At 41.3% G+C, this 12,782-nt stretch overlaps 1 protein-coding gene across 1 annotated transcript in view; it reads left to right on the forward strand.

Moving 5' to 3' along the window:
- The window catches only part of cables2b (Cdk5 and Abl enzyme substrate 2b), a 36,945-nt gene that overhangs the window by 10,991 nt on the left and 13,172 nt on the right, over positions 1-12,782 (forward strand). Inside the window, exons 2-3 of the mRNA XM_063015475.1 lie at positions 4,795-4,887; positions 11,800-11,877. Of these exons, the coding sequence (XP_062871545.1) occupies positions 4,795-4,887; positions 11,800-11,877 (171 nt within the window). The remainder of the gene's footprint in view (positions 1-4,794; positions 4,888-11,799; positions 11,878-12,782) is intronic.

The following is a 12,782-nucleotide window of genomic DNA, read 5'->3' on the forward strand; positions in this document are numbered from 1 at the left end:
TAGGGATGCATCAATACCATTTTTTCCCAACCGAGTACAAGTACATGTATTTTTGTACTTGCCGATACCGATACCAATACCTATTTAGAATGATGGAGTTAATGAGTTAATGGAGTTAATGAGTTAATGGAGTTAATGAGTTGGAGGTTAATAAATATTTTTGCAATGTTGGTGTTTTGTTGTTATGTTCTGTAGAGAACGATCAGGTCAGAAATACTGTAAAACGTGTGTGTGTGCCGGTGTATTCTGATATAAACTATATTATCCCCCTGTCCCACCTGTTTACACTCCTCTTCTGTGTTTCCCCTCACACCGTATCCTGCGTTCTCATTGGCTGTTCGACATGTCACTCATTCCCAGTCGCACATCTCAGATCAGATATCTGACATGCTAGAAAAGATCGAGAGCCGAGTTTTGATCGCCGAGCGAACGCCGAGTTGCTCCCGAGCCGGCAAATCTAGCGCCGACCAGTCGCCGAGCGAAAATCAGGGCAAAAATCGTGTAGTGTGAACCAGGCATAACGCAGCAACGTGCACTAGGCACACGGTATCGGATGTTTAGTATCGGAGCCTCGTTTGCGAGTACGAGTACAAGTTAATGAGCGCGGTATCGGGCAAATACCCGATACCAGTATCGGTACTCATGCATCTCTAATTTTGCCCATATCAACTTTTATTTGAGCGTGTTGCATTAAACGTTATTTTATTGTACTTTCGTCAGTTAGATGAAAGTTCAAAGTGAATTAACAAATCACGCATTCTTGTTTTATTCTTGTGCACAAAATATCCCAACGTCTCTGGAAATCGGGTTTATACCTGGCTTACAAGGCTGAACAGCTGCATTCAATTTTCTGAAGATTTTTAAGTCAAAAGGTGAAACAGGCTTTTAAAACCCACACAGAATCTGACTGTTAATCATCGTGTGATCTTCTTTGCTGTTAAATGTCTCACTGTGATAGACAGTCTTAGTCTGTTACTGTATGAGATTTACTGTATACCGTTTACCCATAAGCTTTGGACTTGCAAACCAGTACGAGACAACTTTATTATCCATGTATTACACAACTGTAATAATTATGCACCCTTTTCATGTCCTGGTCGTATACTGCCTTATACAGAAATGTAAATGATGTTGATCTCACCAGATGGGAAACCAGAGAGTGAAAAAATAGATAGAAAGATATTAGAGGTGAGACAGACGTGACTCAGAGTGACTGTATGACAACTCAAAGACTCAGACTATCCAACCACCTACTAGGTAAAATAAAATGCAGCAAGAAATTTGAGTTCTTTGGCTTTCTAATCCAGTTTAGCACATCATTAGTGTAGTTATTAGGTGATTATAAGCAGAGTTCTACTTTATAATGGAGCACAATGCAAAATCAAATTATTTTTAAGCAACAAAATATTAACTCTGACTTGGTATGTTAATGATTAATCAATTAACCAATACCTGACAATCATTAGTCATGGTTAGGGATGTAACGATACACTCCACCCACGATGAGATACGATTCATGATACTGGGTTCACGATATGATTTTCCCCCCGATTTTTTTAAACAAAATGAAATTGAAAACAAATTATGACAAAGTACAAATAAAGAAACTATCCTCACATAAATACATTTGGCTGGAAAATCCCCTACCTGGCAACTTTGTGAGGTGCCATCAACCAGGCGAGGTGAATAGCGCCGGTGCCCTCTGCTGTTTAAAGTGATTATCGATTCATCTTAAATGAATAACCGATTCGAATAGTGGCACATGTGCACCCATTTTTAACTGTCTTGTGGTGCATCGTTACATCCCTAGTCATGGTTTGGTTGATTGTCTTGGTTAAATTGTCACTTAATTTAACGTTTAATAGCTGTTGCTTGATTCAAAGCCGTATCTCAAAAGACGCACCTCTACCAACCTCTAATGCAGTGTTTTTCAACCCAAAAAAAATGGGTCACAGAGAATAATAATAATAATAATTGAACAAACTAATTTTCATATACAGGCATATACACCGATTAGGCATAACATTATGACCACCTCCTTGTTTCTACATTCATTGTCCATTTTATCAGCTCCACTTATCATATAGGAGCACTTTGTAGTTCTACAATTACTGACTGCAGTCCATCTGTTTCTCTGCATGCTTTGTTAGCCCCCTTTCATGCTGTTCTTCAATGGTCAGGACCCCCACAGGACCACCACAGAGCAGGTATTATTTGGGTGGTGGATCATTCTCAGCACTGCAGTGACACTGACATGGTGGTGGTGTGTTAGTGTGTGTTGTGCTGGTATGAGTGGATCAGAGTTTTTAAACACCTCACTGTCACTGCTGGACTGAGAATAGTCCACCAACCAAAAACATCCAGCCAACAGCGTCCCATGGGCAGCATCCTGTGACCACTGATGAAGGTCTAGAAGATGACCAACTCAAACAGCAGCAATAGATAAGCGACCGTCTCTGACTTTACATCTACAAGGTGGACCGACTAGGTAGGAGTGTCTAACAGAGTGGACAGTGAGTGGACACGGTATTTAAAAACTCCAGCAGCGCTGCTGTGTCTGAATCACTCGTACCAGCACAACACACACTAACACACCACCATCATGTCAGCGTCACGGCAGTGCTGAGAATGATCCACCACCTAAATAATACCTGCTCTGTGGGGGTCCCGTGGGGGTCACAGGTAGGGCCTCAGTGATCTTGGCTGTAAATACTCTGTTAATAATCATTGTGACAGACACTATAAATTGTTGTGCGTCTCCTGACCAATCAAACGAATAAATTGTCAGCTTGATTACCCATACTGAGAGAAACTGTTGAGAAAGAGGAAACCGCCTGTGCTCTGCTGGCATAACCGTAGCTCACCACAGACCTGAAGGCATGCTTTTTAAAGAGCACGATGTAAAATAGATGAGCAAATAATAGAGTTAAAAATGCATGAAGGCCTGTTTGGGAAAAAAAGATGTTTGTGTGGCAGTAAATGACCATTCTTATATAAATCACAAGCAGTGTGGTCTTATTTCTGAAATGCTGTCAAAGCAGCTCTGACATATTAAGACATGGACTTAAGACATGGAGTTTTATGGTATCTGGTACCTGTACATTACCAGAAGGTTCTCGTGGTGGCTTGTGTATGTTAGGAAGTGGATCGTCCTAGAGTGCATCCTGTGGCGCCATCTCTCAATGATGCACCCATGCCCATGTGCATCCGGCCATCCATGTGATCTTGTAGGAAACATATTTTGTTGGACTAGTCGACCTTATGCCAGTGTCTTGATATTAAATTCCAATGCACATTGGTGCTTTTCATGCATTTTCCCAATTTAGCGTAGCCAATCCACTGCTGGCATACCCCAATGGCATCCAAATAGGGTGCACACCGATCAACCATAACATTAAAATCACGTCCTCGTTTCTACACTCACTGTTCATTTTATCAGCTTCACTTACAGTATCATATAGAAGTAGGGATGTGACGATACACTCTACCCATGATACAATGCGATTCATGATACTGGGTTCACGATACGATTTTTTTCCGATTTTTTTAAAACTGAAATTGAAGACAAATGATGAAATTTTTTTTCCTTTTATTAGTTCTCTAAAAAAAAGAAAAGAAAATACTTTATTTGTGATTATCTTTTATTTATGTAAATAATGAATGCCCTTTTATTTCTGAGGTAGGTACAAACTATGCAAAACAATTTTGAATTAAGGCCAATTTGGCTGAAAAACCCCGAATTTGGCAACCAGGCGCCAGCGCCCTCTGCTGTTCAAAGTGAATATCAATTCATTTTACATGTCAAATCGATTTGAATCGTGGAATTTTTGAATCGGTTATTAACTGTATTGCGGTGAATCGTTACATCCCTATATAGAAGCACTTTGTAGTTCTACAATTACTGACTTTAGCCTGCTTTCAGCCTGCTCGTCAGTGGTCGGGACCCCTACCTAATTCGCGGCTGTGAAAATCACGTCACGGGCTGTGAAATGAGCCGTTTCCCATGTAATGTGCAATTTTAAGGTTTGTGTTCAGTTTTTCATTTGTAGCATTTAAGTGCCTCACGTTTACTGGTTAATTTGCTCTATAAGGCGGTCCTTGTGTAACCGAGCGTCTTTAGAGTTTGCAGAGTTTATAAAATAAATAAGTAATAAACTGTACATACATAGACAAACTATTGGGAACATAATACTTTACTGCCTTGTTCTTTTGAAACGCAGCACAGACTACAGGGAGATGATCACGTGTGTAGAGAAGCACACTTTTCCTATGATTATGGTATCCCCAAAGACAAAATTCACTTGATACGTAAACACATACATCAAACATTGTCAGCACATTACAGCACAGAGAAGTCTGTTACAGTAACAATCCTACGGCAATTCAGTCAGCAATCGTTTAGTCAAAATGTCCAAGATGTTGAAGTCTAAAGCAGCTAAAAACACTACTCGGGTAAGTGAGATTGAAAAAGTAGGGCCCTATTAATGAGTCTTGGACACCCAACACCATACTGATGGGTGCTCACCACTGCTGTCTGTGAACATTGCTGTTCAGAGATACTTCAACCCAGTCATCTGGCAACAAAGATTTGGCTCTAATCAGTCACTCAGGTCTTTATGTTGCTCTTATCAGCTGCTTTCAACACATGTGCTACAATGAACTACCATCAGCCCAACATTTAATATATCTCTGACCATGACATGCACAATTGTTATGAAATAAGCATTGTGTATATTGGAAGACAGAGAATCTGTAATAAACATTGTACATTCTGATATATTTTTTTTCTTTCAGGTCACGTAACCTGTCAGGCTCTGCTTGGCCGCGTTCTCTGAAGAAAGTCCACTTCATTAAGAATATGAGACAGTATGACACCAGAGGTAGCAGGTGAGTGGGTTTCATTTGATTTATTTGTTAGTTCTTAATTTACTTTATTGTAGGTTTAATTCTTGTGAATATAGCTTAGCTAAATTCCAGAGACTCTACATCACTAGTTATTTCTGTTAGGGGTCTTGATGGTGTGACATTTCCATGTTATTTACAGTATTACAGTATTATACAGTATTATTACTGGAGGTAGTATTATTGGAGGAGTAGTAATTGGTCATGTCTGAGAGACTGAGAGAGAGCTTATAGTCAAGATTTAGCGCCATCTGATTTCCAGCTTTTTGGACCGCTCAAAGAAGCTTTAAAGGGAAGAAGATTTTCATGTGATGATCATGTGGAAGCAGTGGTGCATCAGTGGCTACACGCTCAACCAAAAACATGTTTTGCTGATGGCAGTAAAAAGTTGGTACGACACTGATATAGCAGCTCCACTTACCATGTAGGAGCACTTTGTAGTTCTACAGTTACTGACTGTAGTCCATCTGTTTCTCTGCATGCTTTGTTAGCCCCCTTTCATGCTGTTCTTCAATGGTCGGCACTCTCCCAGGACCACCACAGAGCAGGTATTATTCGGGTGGTGGGTCATTCTCAGCACTGCAGTAACACTGACATGGTGGTGGTGTGTTGTGCTGGTATGACTGGATAAGACCCAGCAATCACTGTCACTGCTGGACTGAGAATAGTCCACCAACCAAAAATATCCAGCCAACAGCGCCCTGTGAGCAGCGTCCTGTGACCACTGATGAAGGTCTAGAAGCTGACCAACTCAAACAGCAGCAATAGATGAGCGATCGTCTCTGACTTTACATCTACAAGGTGGACCAAGTAGGTAAGAGTGTCTAATAGAGTGGACAGTGAGTGGACACGGTATTTAAAAACTCCAGCAGCGCTGCTGTGTCTGATCCACTCATACCAGCACAACACGCACTAGGACACCACCACCATGTCAGTGTCACTGCAGTGCTGAGAATCATCCGCCACCTAAATAATACCTGCTCTGTGGTGGTCATGTCCTGACCATTGAAGAACAGCAGTAATTGTAGAACTACAAAGTGCTTCTATATAGTAAATGGAGCTAATAAATGGACAGTGAGTGTAGAAACAAGGAGGTGGTTTTAATGTTATGATCAGTGTAGCTTTAAATTCTCCTTCATGAAAAATGGCATGAAAAGCTTAAAGATGCGTATCCAAGAAGACTTGCAGCTGTAATTGTTGCAAATAGGGTTAAGTGACCAAAGGGCCACCAAAATACACATTTAAAAGACATTGTGTGTGTAAATTTAAAGTGGATTTATGGTGTAAAATTGGTGGTAATTGAGGGAGTCTTTAGATCATAGACCATGACTGAGTTAACAATGTATGTAAAAGTATATGAGGGTGTGATAGAGTTCTTATGTAAGATTTCTTCACTGGTTACTCTGTCTCCCAGTTGTGTTTCTGTTGTTGCTATTGTTGTATCAGTTTATTAGGTAAGAGGTTATTGTTGTAGATGCAGTGATTATACAAAGCTGATCCTGTTCTGGTAAACAGCAGGTGTTGATGATGCCTGACAGCTTCCTCAGTTATCTTAGTGCTTTAGTTTACACTGAGTTCATATTTGTAATAGTGCAAAAGCACTGCGAACATCCAGGAACTATGTGAAATATGTGAACTAGTCATGGTCTGCTTATATAATCTTACTTATAAATCAACTTTTAATCAACTTTGATTGTATTAGCTCATAACACATTATGTTTATACTTTATTTGTACAAGTTGGGGCAGTATGGAAACTTTGATATTTACAGTGGTACCTTGAAACTCGACGTCAGTTGGTTCTAGGAGTGGCGTCAAGTTTTTTATGAATAAAAATAATGCATGGCCATGACGTATTAATGTAGAACGAGATCCTAATGCGTGGCAATGACTTAGTAAAGTGCGGGAACAAAATATGCAAAGATTATATGTCCATGTTTGGGTTAGCTTATACACTAATCAGCCATAGCATTATAACCACCTTCTTGTTTCTACACTCACTGCCCATTTTATCAGCTCCACTTACCATATAGAAGCACTTTGTAGTTCTACAATTACTGACTGTACATACTTTGTTTTTTTTAGCCTGCTTTCATGCTTGTTCCTCAATGGTCAGGACCCCCACAGGATCACCACAGAGCAGGTATTATTCGGGTGGTGGATCATTCTCAGCACTGCAGTGACACTGACATGGTGGTGGTGTGTTAGTGTGTGTTGTGCTGGTATGAGTGGATCAGACACAGCAGCGCTGCTGGAGTTTTAAAATACCGTGTCCACTCACTGTCCACTCTATTAGACACTCCTACCTAGTTGATCCATCTTGTAGATGTAAAGTCAGAGACGATCGCTCATCTATTGCTGCTGTTTGAGTCGGTCACCTTCTAGACCTTCATCAGTGGTCACAGGACGCTGCCCGCGAGGCACTGTTGGCTGGATGTTTTTGGTTGGTGGACTATTGTCAGTCCAGCAGTGACAGTGAGGTTTTTAAAAACTCCATCAGCATTGCTGTGTCTTATCTACTCATACCAGCACAACACACACTAACACACCACCACCATGTCAGTGTCACTGCAGTGCTGAGAATCATCCACCACCTAAATAATACCTACTCTGTGGTGGGTCTGTTGGGGTCCTTTCCATGGATGAACAGGGTGAAAGGGAGCTAACAAAGCATGCAGAGGAACAGATGGACTACAGTCAGTAATTGTAGAGCTACAAAGTGCTTCTATATGGTAAGTGGAGCTGATAAAATCGACAGGCAGTGTAGAAACAATGAGGTGTATATAAAGATTGTGTTTACATGTTCCTTTAGCTTTATTTTGTTTGCTGATAAACATCCATTTCTGACCTGCTACACATTCTAAAAAAGTTGGGACAGTAAAGCATTTACCACTTTGTAATGTTGCCATTCTTTCTTACAACACTTAAAGGCCTTTTTTATCTGGAATTCCATACTGCCCCAACTTTTTCTGATTTGGGGTTGTAAAATACATTATGCTTCTTTTGTTTTTTAGTTTAAATAATTATGTTTGTGGTCAACAACAGGGCGATTCACGGCGAGCATGTTGGAGGCTTTAATTAAACTTATGATTTGTTTATCATTGATGATTTGTTTTTGTCTTTATTCGTATGTAAATGTTGGTTTGGTCTGGAGGGCACAGGGGGATAAAGCAATCAGTCCGGGGAATACGTGGCAGGATTTGTGGTTTTAGGTTCTTTTATGGACATTTTTAAGGACGTTGATGTTTTCTTAAATTATTATGATTTATACTCCCTTAGTGACTTTGGTCCTTACATTCCACTGAATTTTCCCAGGCTTTTCTTAAACCAGTGTTAATATACAGAGCAGAATGAGTGATTCTGAGATGCCAAGAAGATACTTTCCACTGGCTAGTGACCAAACACTAATCTAAGTCTGTCTTTAAGTGGCATGCCCAGTCTGGGAAACTAGAGTTTATAGCTGATTAAAAAAGACTAACGGCTGAGAGAATGCAGGTGCACTCTGTGGTATTTAAACAGACATAAGCGTTTCTGAATTTCTGTTAAACAATGAGATGAGGTGGTGCAGCTGTCTATCACTCTAACCCACCACCTCTGACCGAAAGCCCACGATGGATTGGTGCCCTGTACAGGGTGTGTTTCTTTCTTGCGACAAGTGTTTCAAGGAAACCCAGATCTAACACAACCTTGGCGAAGAAGATGGGGCAACATGCTCCTGGCTGCACCGAGAGGAGAGGCTGGGCCAGAGCTGCACTTCCTTACCAAATGCACCAAATACCACCACATTTGGACCTTATTCTTACTATGTTTTTTTTTTTACTATTATCTGTTATTGTTGTTACTATTTGTTACTATATACTGTATATACAGTGTATCACAAAAGTGAGTACACCCCTCACATTTCTGCAAATATTTCATTATATCTTTTCATGGGACAACACTATAGAAATAAAACTTGGATATAACTTAGAGTAGTCAGTGTACAACTTGTATAGCAGTGTAGATTTACTGTCTTCTGAAAATAACTCAACACACAGCCATTAATGTCTAAATAGCTGGCAACATAAGTGAGTACACCCCACAGTGAACATGTCCAAATTGTGCACAAAGTGTCAATATTTTGTGTGACCACCATTATTTTCCAGCACTGCCTTAACCCTCCTGGGCATGGAATTCACCAGAGCTGCACAGGTTGCTACTGGAATCCTCTTCCACTCCTCCATGATGACATCACGGAGCTGGTGGATGTTAGACACCTTGAACTCCTCCACCTTCCACTTGAGGATGCGCCACAGGTGCTCAATTGGGTTTAGTCCATCACCTTTACCTTCAGCTTCCTCAGCAAGGCAGTTGTCATCTTGCAGGTTGTGTTTGGGGTCGTTATCCTGTTGGAAAACTGCCATGAGGCCCAGTTTTTGAAGGGAGGGGATCATGCTCTGTTTCAGAATGTCACAGTACATGTTGGAATTCATGTTTCCCTCAATGAACTGCAGCTCCCCAGTGCCAGCAACACTCATGCAGCCTAAGACCATGATGCTACCACCACCATGCTTGACTGTAGGCAAGATACAGTTGTCTTGGTACTTCTCACCAGGGCGCCGCCACACATGCTGGACACCATCTGAGCCAAACAAGTTTATCTTGGTCTCGTCAGACCACAGGGCATTCCAGTAATCCATGTTCTTGGACTGCTTGTCTTCAGCAAACTGTTTGCGGGCTTTCTTGTGCGTCAGCTTCCTTCTGGGATGACGACCATGCAGACCGAGTTGATGCAGTGTGCGGCGTATGGTCTGAGCACTGACAGGCTGACCTCCCACGTCTTCAATTTCTGCAGCAATGCTGGCAGCTCTCATGTGTCTATTTTTTAAAGCCAACCTCTGGATATGACGCCGAACACGTGGACTCAACTTCTTTGGTCGACCCTGGCGAAGCCTGTTCCGAGTGGAACCTGTCCTGGAAAACCGCTGTATGACCTTGGCCACCATGCTGTAGCTCAGTTTCAGGGTGTTAGCAATCTTCTTATAGCCCAGGCCATCTTTGTGGAGTGCAACAATTCTATTTCTCACATCCTCAGAGAGTTCTTTGCCATGAGGTGCCATGTTGAATATCCAGTGGCCAGTATGAGAGAATTGTACCCAAAACACCAAATTTAACAGCCCTGCTCCCCATTTACACCTGGGACCTTGACACATGACACCAGGGAGGGACAACGACACATTTGGGCACAATTTGGACATGTTCACTGTGGGGTGTACTCACTTATGTTGCCAGCTATTTAGACATTAATGGCTGTGTGTTGAGTTATTTTCAGAAGACAGTAAATCTACACTGCTATACAAGCTGTACACTGACTACTCTAAGTTATATCCAAGTTTTATTTCTATAGTGTTGTCCCATGAAAAGATATAATGAAATATTTGCAGAAATGTGAGGGGTGTACTCACTTTTGTGATACACTGTATATACCAATCAGCCATACCATTAAAACCACCTGCGTGTTTCTACACTTACTGTCCATTTTATCAGCTCCACTTACCATATAGAAGCACTTTGTAGTTCTACAATTACTGACTGTAGTCAATCTGTTGCTCTGCATGCTTTGTTAGCCCCCTTGCATGCTGTTCTTCAATGGTCAGGACTCTCCCAGGACCACAACAGAGTAGGTATTATTTAGGTGGTGGATCATTCTCAGCAATGCAGTGACACTGACATGGTGGTGGTGTGTTAGTGTGTGTTGTGCTGGTATGAGTGGATAAGACACAGCAGTGCTGCTGGAGTTTTTAAACACCTCACTGTCACTGCTGGGCTGAGAATAGTCCACCAACCAAAAATATCCAGCCAACAGCGCCCCATAGGCAGCGTCCTGTGACCACTGATGAAGGTCTAGAAGATGACCAACTCAAACAGCAGCAATAGATGAGCGATCGTCTCTGACTTTACATCTACAAGGTGGACCAAGTAGGTAAGAGTGTCTAATAGAGTGGACAGTGAGTGGACACGGTATTTAAAAACTCCAGCAGCGCTGCTGTCTGAATCACTCGTACCATAACAACACACACTAACACACCACCACCATGTCAGTGTCAGTACAGTGCTGAGAATGATCCACCACCTTAATAATACCTGCTCTGTGGTGGTCCTCACCATTGAAGAACAGCATGAAAGGGGGATAATAAAGCATGCAGAGAAACAGATGGACTACAGTCAGTTATTGAAGAACTAAAAAGTGCTTCTATATGGTAAGTGGATATTTAGCAATTCAGCCTTACCTCTACTAGGTCTTATTTTCGGGGAAACACGGAAATATAACAATTCAAATGTCCATATTTTTCATGCCAATAAAGCTACCTTTTAATTGAATTGAATTAAAATATAAATATTGGTTTTCAGTTTAAGAAAACACTTCATCTAGAATTAAAACATCTGATGTTTGCTTCTACTGAACAAAAAAACACATGAATCTGTTTTCCCTTGTTGGATATTTTGTCATTATTTACATCCTCACAAAAGGGTGGAAACTGCTAACCAAGGGAAATGTTAGAACTTCTATAGATAATACAGATATCTTTTAGGATAATAGACAGATATTATTATTATGTCTGGTGAAAACCAGAAACTGCATTTTATAGTAGGAACACCAAACCAACAGTCAAACATGACAGGGGTAGTGCAATAGTCAGGTGGTGCTTAGGACCTGGCTGTTGTTAACTGAGTGATGAAATCAACTTTTCCAATCAGAAATGTTTTAAGACCAGTGTAAGATCAGCAGAACAGCAACCAAACTCCTGTTTTTGGGGCCATTATATTTTCCATATTTTGGGTGAATATTAAGGTTTGTTGTATGGCTGCTCAAAAATAGCCAAGCTTGTGTTCTAATGTGCGTATTTGTGTGTTGCAGGATCGTGCTTATCTGTGCTAAGAGATCACTGTGTGCTGCATTTTCCGTCCTGCCATATGGCGAGAGCTTCTACATCAGGTACCAAGATCAGTAGAGATGTCAGCGATTAAAAGTTTAAACACGGACAGCAAATAAATAATTGTTAGACCAGAAAGACAAAGAAAGACAAAATAAATAACAACTATATCTATAGCTTTATAAAGACGCTGTTAAATAACTATACATATACATCTATCATGGGTATTTGGCCACTTCTTCTAAACATACTCAATCATGTCTGTGTAGATCCCTGGGTGGGTGATGGCATCCTTGAGATTCAAACCAAAAGTAACAGACCACTGCACCACCTGATCACTTTCCAACTCAAATGATATTATATTTATATTCAAGCGCCTTCCAATGTAAGCTGCTCTGATTCCTGTCCAGTCACTTGTTATCTCTCGGCTGGACTAATCTCCACTATTAACCCCTGCAACTCATTCAAAATGCAGCTGCCTGGCTGGTCGCCTGGTTATCAACCAACCTAAACACTGCCACATCACCCCACTGCTGCGTTCTCTTCACTGGCTTCCTGTAGCTGCCCGCACTCAGTTAAATACACTGATGCTTGCCTACAAAGCCAAAAATGGACCAGCCCCAAGCTACCTTAAAAGAGAACTCATAAAATCCTGGTCTGTACCACACAACCTTTGAGCCATTAGTGTCGCTTGTCTTGATTTTCCGCCCAGAACTCAAGGAAGACAAGTATCAAGGCTCTTTTCTGTACTAGCACCCACCAAGTGGTGGAACGAGCTTGCCCTGTCTGTTCGAACATCTGAGAATAGGTCGTATTTCTCGTGGGATTCGGCGATGCAACAGGCAGTGAGTCAGACAGTAATGTTTCCCACAACTTCCAGTCCAGATAGGCATGACCCAGCCAGAGACCTTTCATTTTTTTCCCACAGTCTGCTTAACATGCTGTCCCAGCAGCTCTGAAGAAGGAA

The sequence above is a fragment of the Trichomycterus rosablanca genome, chromosome 19 (assembly GCF_030014385.1).
Source record: "Trichomycterus rosablanca isolate fTriRos1 chromosome 19, fTriRos1.hap1, whole genome shotgun sequence".
Lineage (NCBI taxonomy): Eukaryota > Metazoa > Chordata > Actinopteri > Siluriformes > Trichomycteridae > Trichomycterus > Trichomycterus rosablanca.